The 21607-nt window shown below is 40.7% G+C and overlaps 1 protein-coding gene across 1 annotated transcript; it reads right to left on the minus strand.

Moving 5' to 3' along the window:
* Nucleotides 1-400: 400 nt before the first annotated feature.
* On the minus strand, nt 401-16690 carry LOC139459619 (protein D7-like). Its single transcript, XM_071241201.1, has 12 exons — nt 16602-16690; nt 15792-15916; nt 13408-13534; nt 11672-11770; nt 10909-10981; nt 8943-9002; nt 5980-6152; nt 4976-5056; nt 3470-3595; nt 2166-2227; nt 1831-1900; nt 401-550 (listed from the first exon to the last, which is right to left on the minus strand). The coding sequence occupies exons 2-11, from the start codon at nt 15900-15902 to the stop codon at nt 1853-1855; spliced, it is 960 nt and encodes a 319-aa protein (XP_071097302.1). The 5' UTR covers nt 15903-15916; nt 16602-16690; the 3' UTR covers nt 401-550; nt 1831-1852.
* Nucleotides 16691-21607: the final 4917 nt, after the last annotated feature.

Raw genomic sequence — 21607 nt, forward strand, 5'->3', positions numbered from 1 at the left:
AACGCAAGAAAATATTGTGTTAGGCACAAAGCCATAATGATCATTATTTATACCTTTCTCTTTATACATTTTCTTTTCTCTCCATTCTGCCTTCTTACAAGAATTTTTGGCATAAATATCTGTAAACTTCACTGAACTTAAATTTCACTTAACTTACTGGCTTAACTGGTCTTGCTTAAATCACATTGTCTAACGAAAAGCCAAAACAAAAGCGCTGGTTCAGCAGAGCACCATTCATGCTAATAAATACAACTGTCCATAATAGAATGTATTGCAGTACATAAGTCTCAAAACAATTATTTGTCTTTGTCATCTGAGATCATTGTGTCTTTATCTGGTAAACTTTTATGCATGTTTGCTAATGATGAAGTTTCTGAACAAAGTGTACATATTTTTTGTATTTCAAATATAGATAAAAGAACAGTCCAAATAGAACATTTTGTCAAATGGCATTAAGAACAAAAACAAACAGAAATAAAGCACTATGCCCTGTTGGCACATATAGAATGACTTTGTATGAACGCCCAGCTTCCTGAAGATGTCCCTGGATCTGAAAATAATACGGAACGATGTACTGAATTCAAACACTAAGGAACCTTGCTGAAATTGACTTTATTCCAAATATAAATGCTCAAGATATTGTGTAGACAGGTTTTTTGAGACATCTCCTTCAACATCATCCAATCACAAGTGAGGAGTGAGAGAGTGAGTTGGGTTTTTCGCCGCTTTTAACAATATTCCGGTTACATCACGGTGTGTCAGCTTGATGTGGGAGGAAAGCCCGAAATGATGCAGACAGTGCTGCAGGTATCAGACGTTTATCACTTTGGTGAAACCCACGAGCATGGGTATGGTGCTGACAAACCTAGAAACATATTCGGGGCGAACCGGGATTCAAATCCACAATCATAGGTTTCTGGTGTGCCCAAGGGACGCAACTCTGCACAGCGAATTGCGGAGCCTTAGACAACTGGGCCACCTGTGCCTCCCTTCTTTGAGTAGCATATATGAAACAAGTTCAAATGGGTATATATAGGAAGAATATCAGCATGAAGTCTGTATTAGTCTGTATTAAACATCTGTTAAAAACACATGATTGAGAAAGCCAATTGAGGCAGAGGCACCAGAGCTGGAGTGTGAGCCGACACAGTTACCTGCTTAATGACCACTGACAGGTGATCAGGCCACAATACTTCAGTCATTCACGGTTGAGAGCATCTTCCCGGGGCAAGCGTGTCCACTAGCCTATATCAAAGCCTAGTTTCCATCCGAGGCAAGCATGTCCACAAGCCTATATCAAAGCCTAGTTTCTACCCTTGCCACATCAAGGCCACTTTCCTTGGCGTGACCCTGGTGCCTGTTTGTGTAGACCATGAGTTGTGCCCATTGTAATGAAAAACGATATCCAATCAGATCGCTGTTTCCTATCTCGTATAACTTCACAAAGATGGCCACTACCACATGCGACGAGCAAGCCTATCAGATAACGAAAACATTCGCCATTTCATCCCAGACATAAAAACATAGGCAGTCATTGGGGGGTTTTAAAAGATGAAAAAGACGTGTCAACAGAGACAGGCAGCGGTAAATCACTTTCATAGAAAGGTGTACGAGTCGTGGATGTTGATTTTGTGAAACATTCTCTGATTAGACTGTCAGTATGTTCGATAGTCCAATCATATTTAGCACAGGAAAATGGGCTCGATGTGGCAAGGGTGGATACAAGACTTTGATAAAAAGGCTAGTGGATGCTCTTGCCTCTGGAAGATGGGTTGAGAGCGACTGAATCACATATTTTCAGAAGATCCTTGTACAGCAGCAGCTACTGACCTGTGTCTCTCGAGGAGCTCGGTCATATCAGGTACTCCACTGCTAGTTTCTTCGGAGATGTCTCATCTTGCTGTTTGGTAAAACAAAAGTAGTGACATGGCACAAAAGTCATGAAACATAGGGAGAAAAAAAAGAAGAAATTTATCCATAATAAATTTCTGAAAATGACCTTATTATGAGAATCTATTTCTTACGCTCACATGTAAAGATTTTGTCAGCCTGCAACTTAATTTCAAAACAATGTCGGAGACTGATTTATTATTGGTTATTTTTTTATTTTATTCTCCTTTCGCTTTCTTGTTTGCACCCACAAAAGATATCTATTCAGGCCTCACTTTGATTCCACTTCCTGTGTTTGTGATGTTGTCTTCTGGTTCAATAGATGTGTCAGGATCTTCTGTAATGATTGCAAATTGAAAGCAAACTCTAATTGTGTTGTCAATACATTGCACAGATTTCTTATCATTTTCAAGTTTGATTTGGATCAGTAGGTGCTCAAGTGTTGTTTTTTGTTTGTTTATTAACCACGCACTCAACAATATTCCTGCTATATGATGTCAGTCTGCAAATAATCAAGTCTGGACCAGACGATCCCATGATCGAAGTCATGAGCATCTATCTATGCAATTGGAATACGATGACATGTATCAACTAAATCAGCGAGCCTGACCACCAGATCCAGTTTGTCGCCTCTTACAACAAGCACAGTTGACTTTTATGGCAAGCATGGGTTGCTGAAGACCTATTCTACCCCGGATCTGCACTGGTAAGTGAGATGGGTTTAAAGCCACTTTGAACAGTATTTCAGCTATATGATGGCATGTCAGCTTGATGTGGAAGGAGGGCCCAAAGTGATGCAGACCTCAGACGTTTACAAGTTGGTGAAACCCACAAGCACAGGTATGGTGCTGACAGACATAGAAATATAATAGTGACAAACCTGGCATCAGAATTTAAATCATGTGCAGAAAATTACAAAGCTCTTGTTGAGTAGGCAAAACATATCCTGTTTCAAATGATAAACATTTGCTTAAATGAGTGACTGAGTGAGATAGGTTTCAATACCCATATAGTCAGATTGATGTGCCATGTGATGAGCAAAGGCAAAGTGATGCAAGCCTTTAATATTTACCTTTCTGGTATCTTTTGTTTGTTTGTTTGTTGTTTAACAATATTCCAGCTATATGACAGCGGTTTGTAAATAATCGAGTCTGGACCAGACAATCCAGTGATTGACATCAAGAGCATCGATCCACGTAATTGTGATATGATGACATGCATCAACCAAATGAGGGAGCCTGATCACCCGATCCGTTAGTCGCCTCTTACGACAAGCATAGGCTCTTTTTACAGCAAGCATGGGTTGCTGAAGACCTATTCTACCCCGGATCTTCACAGTTAGTCCGGTATCTCACAAGCATGACACTGACAAAACAATGGATGGTAATCAGGGCATAATCGGAATCTTGCATGCCTGGAGGGTGAAACCGTGTACACAGAATTGCACCTTCAGACGACTGGGCCACGACTGGGCCACGACTGGGCCACTTCTGTACCCCCTTCCACCCTACTTGCTTTTACCCATGTCTGCAAGTTGCTGAATGTAGAGCTGAGTTGACAGTGACACCACCTATCTCACCTGGTGGACTGTGCTGGGTGGCGATATGTTGTCCAGCCGGGTACAGGGCTACATTGCCAGCCCCTGTTGGCTGTACTGCAGGAACCACAAACTTAGGCACAGTACAGGTCTTGATTGCCAGCAAATCTGCACCATAGAGAGAGAATTATTGTGTAATTACCAATTTATCAAACTTGCATGATTAATGCAACAAATACACATGTAGTAAGCATTTTACTTTCTTAGGCAGTACATACAACATCATGCCTGTGTATGTTGTTTAATGCCTCACTCAGCAATATTCCAGCTGTATGACAGTGGCCTGTAAAGAATCAAGTCTGGACCAGACAATTATCAACATTTTAAGCACTGATCCATCCCATCTGGATATGTTGACACAGTGGGTGTGTGGGCGGGGCTTCGGCACGATGAGCAACAACTTTAACCATCAGGATATGCCCCTACAATAGGCATGGGATCATCTTCCCGAGGCAAGAGTGAGTGAGTGAGTGTGTCTGGTTTAACACCGCTTTTAACAGTATTCCACATGGCGTGTCAGCTTAATGTGGGCGGAAACCCCGAAGTGATGCAGGTCTCAGACGTTTAGCACTTCAGTGAAACCCACGAACATGGGTATGGTGCTGACAAACCTAGAACCCACAATCATAGGTTTCTGGCGTGCCCAAGGGACGCAACTCTGCACAGCAAATCGTGGCACCTTAGACAACTGGGCCACCCCGGATGCAAGAGAGTTAACTGACTTTGAAAGTCCAGTTTCCACCATTGCCGAAACTAGACTGGAAATCCTGGGCTCGATCCCATCAGTGGCTATTACGAGTTACGTCCCATCTGTGCCTGTCCTATGGACCAATCAGATTCCACCTCTCGTATCACTTACATTTACTTCAAACAATATTGCGTCACCCAGCCAAAATGATCTGATCGACAATCAAGATCTATATTATCAGAAAACGAGTCTTACATCGTAAAGTGCATCAAATCACGTGAGCACCTTGATTTAAATTTTGAAACGATTTAGAAAATATCTGTTGACAACAAGTTTGCGGTCCACATGTTTTGCAAATCCTGCAATCGACCAAAATCTGCATGACAGTTCATGAACTGGATTTTGATTCCGTAGCACGAATTTGATTGAACTATGCATAGACTTGTTAGTCCAGCCAAAATGTAACTCCATAATACCAGCCTACGTCGACAAGAGTGGGAACTGGACTTTTATAGTCAGTTAACTCACTTGCCTCAGGAAGATGGCATGGGATAAGTGAGTGAGGGATTATAGTTTGACACTGCTGTTAGCAATATTCCAGCCACCCATTCATGATTGGGGACACAAGAAAAGGGCTTGGCACATATTGTATCCATGTGGGGGAATCGAACCTGGGACCACCCGGGATGGGATGATGAGATCCGGTCTGACCTGGTCATACAGCATTCCTCCTGGCGAATTAGGTCTACAGTGAAACTGAACATGACTGCCTCTCCATCAAAACAAGTAACTGAACTGACCTCTGAGACCTGGTGCAGGCAGCCCCCTCCCAATGCCCATGTTGAAGATGTTGCTGGTACCCACTGGCTGAGCATCCACTGCTGAAAAAGGAGCACACATGTCAACCTCCGAAAACACCATTGACAGCTCATACCATTCACCAGAGCATTGTGAGTGTGTGTGAGTGAGTGAGTGAGTATGGTTTTACACCGCTTTTAGCAATATTCCAGCAATATCACGGGGGACACCAGAAATGGACTTCTCACATTGTACCCATGTCGGGAATCGAACATGAGTCTTTGGCGTGACAAGCGAACGCTTTAACCACTAGGCTACCCGACCGCCCCATGAGTGTGTGAGTAATACAACAGAAGTCCTGTCATTATCAGAGATCCAGATAACTTTTTGAGCAATTGAGTTTTTACTCCAGGGTTTCTATTTTAATTGGGTCATTACATTTTTCATTGGGTAACCAAAATTTTTCACTCATCTATTCATCACTGTATTGGGTGTTTCCCAAAATTAGTGAACATTTTAAGTTTTAAAAAAAAATGAAAGAATGTTTTAGATGCATATAACTGTTCGAAATATATAAGCTTGACTCAAAAATTTTCACTCATCTATTCATCACTATATTGGGTGTTTCCCAAAATAAGTGAACATTTTAAGTTTCAAAAAAAATTAAAGAATGTTTTAGATGCATATAACTGTTCGAAATATATAAGCTTGACTCGGAAAGTAAATTAGCTGTTAATTGTGTTTCGGAAATTAGCTCCTTTGTACGCATGCTGGAAATGGTTATTGGGTATTTATGCATGCTATTCTTAAACATTTGAGTTTTTCATTTAATGCATGCGTTTCTGTACGCAATTTGATTGAAAGTAATTGGGTTTTTAATATTTTGGGGGGGTATTTTACATAAGTACGCTGCTTATCTGTAGCTCTGCATTACTTAATGATTACTGCCCAAACTGTCCGGAGCACGTTGTTCTTGTGATCACCAAGAACAGAGTAAAACACTGACCAGACTTTCCCCTCCCTCGACCCAGGCCTGCCATGGAAAGGGAGTAGGCAAACACGTTGGCAGGGTGTTGTACGGGCTGTTGATGTTCAGACAACTTGGAGGCCTTGGAGGATTCTTGAGGAAGCCGTAGTTTGCCTGATGGATTTTTGCCAGCAAGCGGCTTCTTGACTGTCCTGAATATATAAACACCACTAAATACTTGCTTTTGAATCTTGCTTAGTGATATAAGGCCGAAAAGTAGAGTGTATGTCGATACTGATCCGAAAAACTTAAATATCTAACAGGCAAAGGAGTTAACTGACTGCAAAAGTCCAGTTTACACCGTTGACCGATGTAGGCCGGAATTTCTAGGCTCAATCATAGTGCCACCAGTAGCTATTACGAGTTATGTCCTATGTCCCTCCTACTGACAAATCAGATTCCACCTCTCATATCACTTGCATTTGCTTGAAACAAATTGGCGGTCCCCAGTCAAGACGAACTGATTGATAATCAAGATCTATATAGGAATAAAATCTGTCTTACTTCGTGAGGTGCATTTAATTACGTGAGCTCCTTGATTAAACAAATGAAAAGATTTAGAATATATACAATGGCCCTGAGTGGGTGGTAAACATGCTTTACAAATACTGCACTCGTCCAAAATCTGCCCGGCAGTTGACAAACCAGATGTCGAATTTGTTGCCTGATTTCGATTGGAATATGCTCAGACTCAGTCCTGCCAAATCATAACTCCATAATTCAAACCTAGTTTGGCAAGGACGGAAACTAGACCGTGCAGATTTCGATCGACTGCAGTATTTGCAAAGCATGTGCACAGCCAACTCGTTGTCAACAGATATTATTCCAAATCTTTTCATGTTTTTACTCAAGGTGCTCACGTGATTTGATGCATTTCGCGTTGTAAGACCCGTTTAATCACAATATAGATCTTGATTATTGATCAGATCGTCCTGACTGGGCGCCACCATTTTGTGTGAAGCAAACGCAAGTGATATGAGAGATGGAATCTGATTGGTCCATAGGAGAGGTTTAGAAGGGACACAACTGGTAATAGCCACAGGTGGAGCTACGATCGAGGCCAGTAAATTCAGCCTATTTCGGCAAGGGTGGAAACTGGACTTTTAAAGTCAGTAAACTCTCTTGCCTCGTGAAGATGCGGGAAGATGGCAAAAACAGGAGCATCCCAATCCCCTTCTTTTACTAAATGTCCCAAAACGTTCCCATCCGAAATATGCAGCATGAACCAATTTGACTTCACATCAAAGGACAGTTGACCTGACACATGCCCAATGCAGAAACAGGACAGGCAATGCCTCTACCTCCCTGAACAACAAAGCCGCTTTATCAAGATCGCTTCTCGTTCAGGAAAACACAAGCCCAATGCCCAACTTGGAAATAGAAAGTCATATGCTTCTAGCTACCATAATAACAAAGTCCCAAGCTTTCGGAATGTCAGCTTTACACCAGATGACCTTCACCTTCAATATCAACCCATGATATGCGAGACCACTACTTCTTGCAAACTGAGGTGGTGTTACCATGGTTACATGTACAGAGTCTCCATGCCGTGCTAACAATACTTCCAAAATGAAACAAATCACAAGTCATTTCATGAGTGAATGACCTTCTACAGCGACCCAGACCCTTGACAATCATGAGAGAGAGAGATCATCTTATCTGATTGCAAAAACCTTTGATTTTTCATGAATTAATCCAACATTTCATGAAATGTTAACCTTGTTTCTTAATTTGACCTCTAGTGATTTGACTTACACTTCGGTTCCTGAGGGATTATGTACACTCATCAGATTCTTTTCATAAACACTGAAGTCAATGCTATTTTTATGCCTGGTTCATAAAGTGACCCTGACCTTCAAAGTTATCCAATCATATGTCAGAAAGTTCCCCAGGAGTACGTATTAGGAGGAATATCATGTACGAAGTCTTCAATATTAGTCATAATAGTGTGGTTGAGAAAACCACTTGCAGCGATGACAGCAGTGGAGCTCAAATTAATGCAAAAACATTCACATTATGACAAATTGATCTTGAAGAGAATACCAAATAACCTACCTACTGATGAACCCACCCACCAATCTCAGTCATGAAATCTTAAGTATAGTTCAGGTAAAGTTATACATATTCAGTGGTTGATGTTTGTCATTTAATGCAACACAATAGAAATTCCAGCTATATGACGACGGACTGTAAATAATCAAGTCTGGACCAGACAATCCAAAGATTAACATCAATCTATTCAATTGGGATATTATGACCATCTCTGTGCAAGTCAGTGAGTCTGACCACCTGATCCCGTTAGATGGCTCTTCAGTGTTTGAAATAAAGCATCGAAATCAAGCATCGAAATCCTCATCATCACAATAACGTCTATTGTTATAACTGTAGGGGGTCCCCAGATTCAAATACAACAGGATAAAACCTCAAGGACAGCAAGAACCCCCTCTATATTGGTGAGGTGAAATGGGGTTTAACGGCGCGTCCAAGGTTATGGCACTTATATAGCGACGTGCATGCACATGTGTGTGTGTGTGTGTGTGTGTGTGTGTGTGTGTGTGTGTGTGTGTGTGTGTGTGTGTGTGTCTGCTTGTACTAGTCCGGACTGATGCCGATTTATAGTGCTAGCACACTGAGATACCATGCCACAGTTTAACATGAATACCCCACTCAGAAACAGTATACTGACTCCGAGCCGACCAGTACTTGTTTTAGCCTCTTAATGCCTAGCGCCAGACAGGGTAACAATAAGTACCATCTTTTAACGTCTTTTGGTATGACGCGGCCGGGGATCGAACCATGGACCTTCCGCTCTCCGGGCGGACGCTCTACCTCTTGACCACGGAGGCGGTCCCCTGAATATTAGCCTACTTAACATTGAGATACAAATCTTATCCATCTATGTTTAATGTTATAGCCAGCTGACTACAGTGTACAATACTTACTGTCCTTGAAACTCAGACTTGAGATTCTCGTAATATTGACGCTTTTGTGCCTGTGCATATCTGTCAACAAACAGGGTGTCATTGAGTATGTGGTGTTTCACAACACAATCAGCATCATTCCAGGTGAATCCCTGTAGGCTGTAAACAAGTGGTACCTGACAAACCACTGGTTGATAGCATGAGCAGCAATCCACAATCTCAGGTCATGCTGACATACATCTGCCTGGTCACACATTACAAGCACCATATCACACATTACAAACACATCACTTGACAAATACCATATCACACATTACAAACACATCATCACACATCACATGACAAATACCATATCACACATTACAAACACCATATCACACATATTTTTCTTCTTACTTAATATGACAACGTAAACGGCAACTAAAGACACGATAACTATATTTCAAGCACCATAACACATTACAAGCACCATATCACACATTACAAACACCATATCACACATCACAAACACCATATCAAACATGACAAACACCATAAAACACATAACAAGCACAACATCACACATTACAAACGCCGTATCACGCATAACTAACACCAAATCACACGTTACAAACACCATATCACGCATTACAAACACCATATTAGGCATTACAAACACCATATCATGCATTACAAACACCAAATCACACATTACAAACACTGTATCACACATAACAAGCACCATATCACACATAACTAACACCAAATCACACATTACAAACACCATATCACACATTACAAACACCATATCACACATTACAAGCACCATATCACACATTACAAGCACCATATCACACATTACAAGCACCATATCACACATAACTAACACCAAATCACACGTTACAAACACCGTATAACGCATAACAAAAACAAACACACTACAAACACCATAACATCATGTCGTCAGCAATTTTGGAGCAGCAGAATATTTAGCAGAAGTGTTCTCTTACGGCAGAACTGACCTACCTTGCAGAAAATCGCTTTTGAGCAGAGCTGGTGTAGAACTGTCAGCACCATACCTGTGCTCGTGGGTTTCACTAAACTGGTAAATGTCCAGACCTGCATCACTTCAGGCTTTCCTCCCACATTAAGCTGACACGCAGTGATATAACTGGAATACTGTTCAAGGCGGCATTATACCCAACTCACTCACTCACTCATATTTCCTAGAAAGTCTGACCCATTCAGTTTCACAGAGATTGACAATACCTTTTTCAAGTCATAAATCCATGTGTTTATATTGTGAATCATAGAGTTCATTCTTGGCATTCTTAATATCATTTGAAAGTATATTATAACTGGCTTCACATAGAACACATTGCCACAAGTTCTAATGGTCAATACCACACTTACAGGTGTAAAGCAACTTGAGTCATTTGAGTGAGTTTGTTCGGATTAATGCCACATTTTTACAGTTTGCCATTTATTTGTTTGTTTGTTTGTTTGTTTGTATAATGCCGCACTCAGCAATATTCCAGCTATATGACGGTGGTCTGTAAATAATCGAGTGTGGACCAGACAATCTAGTGATTAACATCATGAGCATCGATCCCGCAATTGGGATACGATGACATGCATCAACAAGTCAGAAAGCCTGACCACGGGACCCCGTTAGTTGCCTCTTAAGACAAGCATAGTCACCTTTAACGACAAGCATGGGTTGCTGAAGACCTATTCTACCCCAGATTTTCAAGGGTAGTATGCCATTTATATCACGGCATGTCAGCTTATACTGGGAGGAAACCAAGAAACATACTTGGGGCGAACCGGGAATCGACCCCACCATCTGTTTCTGGCATGCCAAAGGGACGCAATTCTGCACAGTGAATTGCGTCACCTGAGACGACTTGGCCATCCAGGTCCCCAAGTCATTTAAAGTCAACTGTATCAACTCTGATCAAAACTGGGACTATGTGTCCACAGTCAGGACTAACATCAATATACTTACCCCGACAGGTTGATAAACTTGAACTTGTCGAAGAAGTCTGGGTCTACACCAATCCTTGGACATGAATTCATCTCTAAGAAAATAGATCACAGTAAACTTCTTTCCGTGAACAATCAGTTAACAATGTTTGTTTGTTGTTTAAATGAATGAGTGAGTGAGTATGCTTTAACGTCGCGTTTAGCAATATTCAAGCAATATCAAGGCGGGGGACACCAGAAATGGGCTCCACATATTGTACCCATGTCGGGAATCAAACACGGGTCTTTGGCGAGACAAGTGAACGCTTTAACCACTAGGCTACCTGACTGTCCCCTTTGTTGTTTAAAGCCAAACTCAGGATATCTCTTTAGGTTGTGAGGAAATAACAGACTGTAGAAATGGCAGTTTCAGTCTAGATCTCAAATATACATGATACAAGCCGTTATCTTTTAATGCTACTCAAATGGTGATCAGAATGCAGAGATATGTATGAAGTTTTTCGAGCAAATAACTGCCAAAACATAAAAAAAACATGCTATCAAAGGTACTTCCTATCAAAGTGTGAGTAGCTTTGGAACAACATTACCGTCAACATCAAAAGCGCAAAAGATATCAACCAATTTAATGGACTGTTAATAACCTATTTGTTCCAATCTTACCTCACTTAACTCTCTCTTTGACCACCAGACTCATACAAAAGTGCCTTAGAGCAAATCCAATCTGGAAATTGGTACAATATAAGTTTATATATTATTATTATCATTATTTCATTCTAATAATGTACCCATATCCCAGCTCTCGTCACAGGCCAGGTGGTTGGTGTATGGCGGCACGTCTGTGCATCCCTTGAAGAATGTCCCTTCTCCATTCATCTTGCTCTTCTCTGTAACCGTGGCAACAATACAAGCAAATAGTATGACCAACTAGATACTCACAAGTTATTGTTGACACAACTCTTTAGTGATAAAGCATGGTTTTAAGGGGGATGAGTTTGGGTTTGATATTGAATTAGTATGTCCGTTCTCAAATTACTTATTTCTTTTTATTACTCAGTTTATTTGTTTCCCCAAAACACAAGGTTTGTGATTGAAATCAAAATAAAATTGCAAAACAATATTTTTCTGAACTAAAATAAAAACAGTAAAGGTATTGTTGGTGGGATAAATGACAGTGAGTGAGTGAGTGAGTATTGTTTTACACCGCTTTTAGCAATATTCCAGCAATAGAAATGGGCTTCACACATTGTACCCATGTCGGTAATCGAACCCGGGTCTTCGGCATGACGAGCGAACGCTTTAACCACCAGGCTACCCGACCGCCCCGACAAGTGTTACAACTGTTAAGGCACACATCCTGGAATCAGTAACCAATGGTAACGTTAACCATAACAGCCTATGCCCAAGACCCTACATTTTTTTTCAACTATATTAACTGACTGTCGGAATGAGACTACAAATGTTTATTTGATCAACATTTGTGAAATTTAGGGTTGGCAGATCCATAATCCAGGAAAAAATAATAACTGGAAAGCATGATCAAAAACCTTGAAAGCGTATTATGCTGACAGACAAAAGGGTCACAAACAGCTAAAGGATGACACTCCCGCTCTGCAGATACTGGTACGATGCCATGACCCTGAGACTCTATGGGGAGTCAGGGCCAGTACTGCTGCCCAGCAACCTATGCTGGTTGTAAGAAGCACCGATGTGGATCAGGTGGTCACACTCAGTCGACCCCATGTCATTGTACCCTGCTCACAGCATCAATCACTGGGTTGTCTGGTCCAGTAAGAGGCGACTAGCACAGTGTTCCCACTGGCTTTAGAAACTGCCAGTCCTAGTTGACCGGCAACTCTAAAAATTACCAGTCCCCATTAATTTTTGTCAGTCCAAACTTTCAACAAATAAAAAATGTATGAAAATTAGCTGGTTTTAATTCTTTCAACATCATGTTCAGTGCAATGAGTCATCTCTGAAATAACTTAGTTAGATCTACATGTCATTCACACAAATTTCAGTCACAATTTTCTCTCTCTTTTTTCAATATTTCGAGACAAAGTCACTACAAATGGATATTTAACCTCGAAGCAAAGTGAAATGTTATTTCCTTGCACTAAAAAAAGACAAGGGGATGGCCTGATGGTAACAGACAAGATGATATATTTCTATGAATATCACTGATGTTTTGTTCAACAACAAAGATTTATAAGGATCTTTATTTGCCTGTCCAGAGGGACTGGCAGTCACCTGAATTACCAGTCCCAGCCTAAATTTACCGGTGAAAAACTGGTAATTACCGGTAAACGGGAACACTGCTAGCGGGATCGGGTTGTCAGGCTTGCTCACATGGTTGATGCATGTCATCGTATCCCAGTTGGTTGGATCGATGCTCATGATATCAATCACTGGATTGTCTGGTCCAGGCTTGATTATTTACAGACCGCCGTCATATAACTGAATTACAAATTCATCATTCATCAGTGGTTCTGATTCCTGCAAGATTTAGAGTCAACATGCTCACCATAAGCGATGTCTCTCTCCAGCACTGCTCGGTCACAGCAACTGGCCATGTGGTATCGAAGTTCCGGCTTCGGCATCTCATGCTTAGCGTTAAACGGACACACCGAAAACTCTGATCCAGGCCAGTTCTGAAACAATGGCATCATTAGTCAAAGGTATGTATGTTGTATGTAAATCCTCAATCCTGCTGAGCCCCGATCCAAATGAGCAGTAAGGTCTAAATAATTACTGGGCTAATCTTTTTTTAAGCTGCCTTTCTTTCTGTGTTTCCCACTGTACATGACAAAAAAAACACAGATGGAAGATGTACTAAACCCAGGCAACTTAATGTATTTTGCAAATGCCGAGGAAGGGTTACAGAGAAAAGGCTCAATCTACCATGTCTACCCCCATATTTGAAAATTAAGGGCAACTGAAACCACAACATAACTGATATTGCCTAATCCTTCCTTTACTATTTATCCAATATTTGGCGAGATGCTAAAAGAACACATAAGCAAACTTGAGCTTGTTTAATAACCCCAAAACACCCTTACAATGAGGATAAAAAAAATCAAAAATCTAAAATGTTGTATTTCACGAGCCTTGAAAAGTGATTTCTGAAGACACGAAGTGCGAAGGCACTGGGGATCAGAATTTGAAATATTTTGCATAATTATACATTAATTGCAGGGAATTATCTGAATTCTCAACTATTTTTGTTGTTGTTCATGTTTCAGCATGCTCAGCAATATTCCAGCTATATGATGGCAGTCTGTAAATTGTCGAGTCTGGACCAGACAATCCAGTGGTTGACATCATGAGCATCGACCCACACAATTGGGATATGATGACATGCATCAACCAAGTCAGCAAGCCTGACCACCAGATCCCTTTTTACGACAAGCATGGGTTGCTGAAGACCTATTCTAACACGGATCTTCGCTGGTCAAATTCTCAACTAAGTGCCCCTGGCAGGCAAATTGGGATTTTATAAAAGTTCATGTGTTCTTACATTCAGAAGTATATTGAGATTGCATTTAATGCAATGTTACTAAAAATAAAGCATTAAAACCTGTTCCAATAGTGTGGTCTTGTCATAAATGAATACAGGTTACTGCTACAAATCTTAAACCATACAATTAGTTAGTAGTTCTATATACAGTCAAGTCCCGTTAATCTGACGTTGTTGGTTGAATATGATTATCTCAGATTAACAAGTATGTCCAATAAACGGAATTAGGTAGCATCAACGTTCATGACCGAAAACTGGACAACTAAACGATGTATTCAAACATGTTGTAATCAAAAAGGGAAAAAGGAAATATTCATATTATAGTTTTGGCAGTATATGTTTTCTAATCATGCAACCTCTAAAGTTAAACACAAAACTACTGTTACGGACTGTATGACTGATTCAAAATACTTTTTAAAGCATTGTCTGGAATGGAAGTCGCAATGCTTATGAAAAGTGCTTTCTTAGTGGCTAATGTCAACTTCCTGTTAGTAATTTCATTTGTCGGTCAAAGTTCGCGAAAGGTCTTTCTGACTTGACCTGTAATGGGATGTCCTCAGCGGTAACGAGAACTTGAATCTGATTTTAATGAGATTGAGATAATCTAGGCATGTGATTAATCCTGTTTTGTTTATTTAAAGCAGTAATTGTTTATTGTTAAGTAATAATATCTCTATAGCCGTTAAAATATGCAGCTACTCGCCGACTCATCTCGTATCAAAACACAGGGCTGTGTACTCGCAGGCAGATGACCACGGAGTACACTGATCACCGTGTCGGATTAACGAGACTGAGATGAGTGATTTATGCAATTCGTTGCAAATTAGGTGTGTCGGAGTCAGAATGCAAGACTGTCGGATTAACAGGTCTAAAAAGCACTGATTTAATCGGTTCCCATCATTTGTGTCAGATTAATGAAACTTGACTGTATTCGTAGATTGCAACATGAATTGGGATATTTAATTCCAATGTGGGAATTTATAATGACGTTTGCTGCGGACTTGGGGCTGAAATATTGGTATCTGAGCATGTCTAGACAAATCCCTGGATTGTTACTCAGTCTAGTCCCTTACATATTATTATTATGACTGCCGTCAAATAGCTTGAATATGGCTGACAGTGTCAAACAACAAGCACTCAGTCCTTGTCCAACATGACCTATTGGCTACAAAATATTCTGTACGGTTCTCAATGTCTCCATTTGAAAACTGCATTCACACATAGGTGCATGTCATCGTTTCCCAATTGTGTGGTTCGATGCTCATGGTGTCAAGCACTGGATTGTATGGTCCAGACTTGATAATTTACAGATTGCTGTCATTTAGCTGGAATATTGCTGAGTGCGGCGTTAAACAGCAAACATACAAACTTAGGTTGGATTATGTTCCCACCTTGCGGCACTTCATGAGGTGGTACTGGAATCGTTTCGCTCGCACCATGTGGACCTTGTCATAGGGACACTCTAACAGTTCTTCAGGGTCGGGCACAACAAACTCAGACATGGCGCCAGGCACAACTGAAACCAAGGAAACAGGAGAAAACGTTTTTTTCAAAAAGTGAAAATTTGATGCAGGACAAATCTTAGTCTAATGTATAGCCATGTGCAGAACGAATTGCAGCACTTTTCAAGACTGGGCCACCTGTGTCCCTTAATGTAGTTGAGAGCTGTGATGGGGTCAGACAATCAAGACTTCAAGACAATTGATTTGGAGTGACCCTAGATATTTATTTACGGTCAGATCCCATCACGGCTCTCAGCCAAGCCAAGTGCAAATCACTTTTCAACATATCATCAGTGTCAGTACAGTGTTTAGGGAGTGCATTAATTTTTAAAACTTTAATTAAATTTTAATTGTTTACTGAAATCTAATAAGCGTGAACATCAATTTAAGAGGCAACTGAAGGAACTGATAATGTCGATGACAATTCTTAGCTTGACAGCATCGAGTGCCTGTGCAGTGCTTGCAGTAGACAAGGCTCTTGCCGTCGAATGCTACTAGCCTCCACTCCCCCGCTGAGCATCGGAGTTCTACATAGAGCCTTGATCACTGCCACTGGTCGCTTGTCAAATTTGAAGTTCAACCGGACCGAATAAGAATGGCCAAGACTCACTGACTTCAAACTTGACAAGCGACCAGTGGCAGTGGCAGAGCATACCTGCTCCCCGAATTGTTTTAGAATCGACCTGAATCCTCACATACAAAGTTACTATCACTGATTGTTGCGACAATATAGCCGTTAGAATCCAAAGAAGATCATGAAGGACAGCCTCGACAGGTCAACACTTCCGACAACCAGCTGAGAACACCTGTAATAAATGAATGAAACTTGACCAAGTTGACTTGTCTTAGCCTGACAATATGTGTCATGTACTTACAATGTAATGTTACATCGAAACACTTCAAAAACATATTTAGAATGAAACTCGGACCAACATAAATACCTGAATTAATAACACAGATGACACTTGACCTCGTGCTTCCTGGAAGTCAGCACCGAAGTACAACGGACCGCGCTTTTCTGATTGGTAGATTAGCGTTGGCGGGTTCGATTAGATAAACTGTCAGCGCGTGACTTATTTGTTTATTTTTGTAAGGTTTTTATTTTGATCTGTTTATGAATGACGATAATCATTGTTTCAATTAAAAAAAAAAATTAAAATGCTATGTGTTGCTATATTTACATATGTAATTCTGTAGTGTTTGATATTCAAATTTGATATATATATGCAGGAACGGCCATCAAAATACACATGATTACATGTTATCGTATCCCAATTGCGTGGATGGATGCTCATGGTGTCAGTCACTGGAATTACAGACCGTCACCATACAACTGAATTCTGTAGAGAGCGAAGGTGAAAAAACAAACACAAAAGCATAAACGTGCGGAAGCCTTTCAGGGCCATTTGTTTTTTTAATTTTTTTTTCGATAGTAGAAAGATACTAAGTTGAAATTTCAAGATACTATCTTGAAATTTCAAAACAACAGGGCTGATGATATAGTCGCGGTAGCGCTGTCCATTGAGATTTCCCTCTACCAAGTGCTATCAAACGGGTCCTCTGTCTTGCTGTAATCCCACCCCATACAATAACACTGCCGCCCCCGAACTGATCTTCTTCCATGACACAATGATTGACGTAACGTTCACCTCGACGTCGGTACACTCGAATCCGTCCATCGCTGTGGCTGAGGTGAAAACGAGACTCGTCAGTGAATAGAAGTTGTCCCCACTGCATGGCCGTCCAGCGTAGACGCTGTCTGCACCACTGTAGACGTGCTTGGCGGTGGTTTCCTGTCAAAATGGGACGTCTGGTGGGTCTTCTGGCGACAATCCCTGCACATCTGAGGCGACGACGTACGGTTTGTGAAGAGATTCGTCGAAGGCCAGGGATACTTCTTGCATTCACTGTTGCTGGCTGGAATCGATTTCGTAGGTGTGTTGTTCGAATCCGGTTGTCTTGTCGATTATTGGTTACGCGTGGCCTGTCATTCCGAGGATTGTCTCTGACTGCATTCGTCTGTTGCTAAGTTAACGTTGCCATAAACACCAAATGGTGTTTCTTTGGACGTCAAATTGTCTTGCAACATCACGTTGACTCGATCCTGATTCAAGCATACCAATGCCTCGCAGACGCTCATTTTCGGACTGGCGTGGCATTTCGTAATGTTGAAAAATTGCGTAATTTTGTTGTTTTTTCTGAGTGGTTGTTGTCAGCACGATGCTAAACAATGCATATGGAATCCCGTTAACGCACATGTTTTTATACCCATTTTTGGGTAGTGAAATGCATGGGGCTTGCATAAAAGTCAACTTTTGCATGGAATGCATGCTTTTCTGTAGCAGTTGCGTTTTAGTGACTTAAATTTGATTCCATACATGTACTACAGTATTGAAAACCAAACTTTACTTGTTTGAAAAATACACTAAAAAAATTGGAGTCGCAGGAACTTTTGTTGTTGAGTATATATATCACAGAAATGAGTCTGAACCAGATCTAGAAACACCAGAAGTTGGGACATGGAGGAACCTTGAGGACAGACAATCAAGCCGTCAGGCACAGTGGGGGCACACAATCAAGCCACCGGGGCACGATGACACACAATCAAGCCCTCGGGCACGATGACACACAATCAAGCAATTGGGACACTATGATGACACACAATCAAGCCATTGGGACACTATGATGACACACAGTCAAGCCACCGGGGCACAATGACACACAGTCAAGCCACCGGGGCATGATGACACACAATCAAGCCCTCGGGCACGATGACACACAATCAAGCCATTGGGGCGCAATGACACACAATCAAGCCACCGGGGCACAATGACACACAATCAAGCCGTTAGAACACTATGATGACACACAAACAAACCGTTGGGACACTATGATGACATATAAACAAACCGTTGGGACACTATGATGACATACAAACAAACCGTTGGGACACTATGATGACACGCAATCAAGCCGTTGGAACACTATGATGACATACAAACAAGCCGTTGGGACACGATGATGACACACAAACATGCCGTTGGGACACTATGATAACACACAAACAAGCCGTTGGGACACGATGATGACACACAAACAAACCGTTGGGACACTATGATGACACACAATCAAGCCGTTGGAACACTATGATGACACTCAAACAAGCCGTTGGGACACGATGATGACACACAAACATGCCGTTGGGACACTATGATGACACACAAACAAGCCGTTGGGACACTATGATGACACACAAACATGCCGTTGGGACACTATGATGACACACAATCAAGCCGTTGGAACACTATGATGACACACAAACAAGCCGTTGGAACACTATGATGACACACAAACAAGCCGTTGGGACACTATGATGACACACAAATAAGCCGTTGGGACACTATGATGACACACAAACAAACCTTTGGGACACTATGATGACACACAAACAAACCTTTGGGACACTATGATGACACACAAATAAGCCGTTGGGACACTATGATGACACACAAACAAACCTTTGAGACACTATGATGACACACAAATAAGCCGTTGGGACACTATGATTACACACAAACAAACCTTTGAGACACTATGATGACACACAAATAAGCCATTGGGACACTATGATTACACACAATCAAGCCGTTGGGACACTATGATGACACACACACAAACCGTTGGGACACGATGATGACACACAAACGGGCAGTCGGGGTACGATGAAGACACACAACCTGGCTACATTGTGTGGCATCAGCGTACCCCGACCACTTGGGGCATGATGACACACAATCAAGCCAGGTCAAATAGACTCGCACGACGGTCGGCATTGGGTATGCTGCACTAGAATCACCACAGGAGCAAAATAGGCCGATACAGTTATGTTCATCACGATTGTTACATATATTATTCTGTATCTCATTCATTTCGTATTACTTGTATTTATGTGATGTGCATGCATATACTGTAATTCAAATGTGGGGCATCAAAATTATTGTGTAAATTATTCATATACATATGGATAAGCAAGAAACTCTGGCTTTAGGTTATATAAGAAATCAAGTATTCCACGATCATAAAAATGTTATCAACAGAAAATGAATTTGAAATGAAAAAATCTTAAAACAAACAAAGTAATAACAATAAGATTTAAAAGCGGAAAATACAAAAAATAAATCAAAACATGAAACAGAATTCAAAGGAGAATTGAAAGGTTCCATAAAAATCAACTCAAACTCAAAACTCCTCAAACTGTAAGAAAATAAATAGAACTTGATAGATGAATGAAAAATTACCTTAAAAACGCAGCACTGGATTTTTCAATGACGATACTGCTGTAGTATCAGCAATTATGCGATACAAAATAGCAAAATAGTAAATTTTGTAAACATATTTGTTATTAAAATGCTTAAACAATGAAACATTCCAAAAACACATCAAAGCACACAGAAAATCATATCATAAACCCGAAAACAGGGAAATCATAGCAAATACTGTTGTTTCTAATATAATATATGTTTCTGATAAACATATCCACGTATCGTCGTCTTGGTATTGTCATTTGGTCAACACTTCCAGTAGCCTTAGGAGTCTGCATATATTCGCTGTTATTGTTTATCATAATTGTTGGGCGTCAGTGTATAGCCAATGTGTAAACAAGAGAGATACATTTAGTCACGACAACCTATGTACATGTGACATGCTACACTACTTCGAGGTAAGTTGTTTTTCGCAAATTTTGTTTTCTAATTTCGATTAATATAACCAGGGGAACGAAATTAAAAGCTGCTTTTTTTTTTTAAATCATCCTTTTTGTGCTAAATGTTGTTAAATAATGACACGTCGAATATTACACTCCATATGACAACCCCAGCACCTATACATCACAATTATGGTATGAACCGTGGACGTGCCAATAATTGAATTAATTTGCGAGATGTGAAGTCTTGATACAGAACGAAGCGTGTCGTGTGGTTGCGTTTAATATGGCGGTGCTGAAATATGTTGCTTATTAGTTTTATTTATGAATAGTAATATTGTGAAATACATTGTGTATATGATAAAGGTTATTTCAGTGAGCGTGCAGGGTTACCGTTCCGACCACTGATAACACACAATGGTTTTTCGAGGTTTTTTTTCCATACAGTGTTTTTAAATATTCATAAATGGACATTTGTAGAGAGATATTGCCTATATATATATTAGAGCATGACTATGATATTTTCCAATGTTTGGACTGAACCAAACTAACATTACTCTTTATATGATTGTGTCAATTATTAAATGAACATTCATCTAATTTCCAAACCTGGCATTTTTACGCATATTTGTTCAAATATTTCATATTGTGGATTTTTGTGCTGTTGTCATGGATGATCTGATACGAGACAGCCTAAACTGCAACGGTTGTACGGTTGTCGGTCGTCGCAAAATTTGGGGAATCGTTGCTCATGGTATCGACCACTGGATTGCTCCTTCCTCGATTACTTAGTCTGTGATATACAGTGTCAGTGTACAGTGTTTGCTTTCCGTACCCTGTCTGTCAATGTCAGTAATCACTTGATCACGTTGGTTGGTTGTTTTTCTGTTTAACGCCGCACTCAGCAATATTCCAGCCATATGACGGCGGTCTGTAAATAATCGAGTCTGGACCAGATAATCCAGTGATTAATATCATGAGCATCGATCCCGCAATTGGGATC

Source organism: Haliotis cracherodii, unplaced genomic scaffold, assembly GCF_022045235.1.
Source record: "Haliotis cracherodii isolate W230 unplaced genomic scaffold, xgHalCrac1.p SCAF_13, whole genome shotgun sequence".
Taxonomy (NCBI): domain Eukaryota; kingdom Metazoa; phylum Mollusca; class Gastropoda; order Lepetellida; family Haliotidae; genus Haliotis; species Haliotis cracherodii.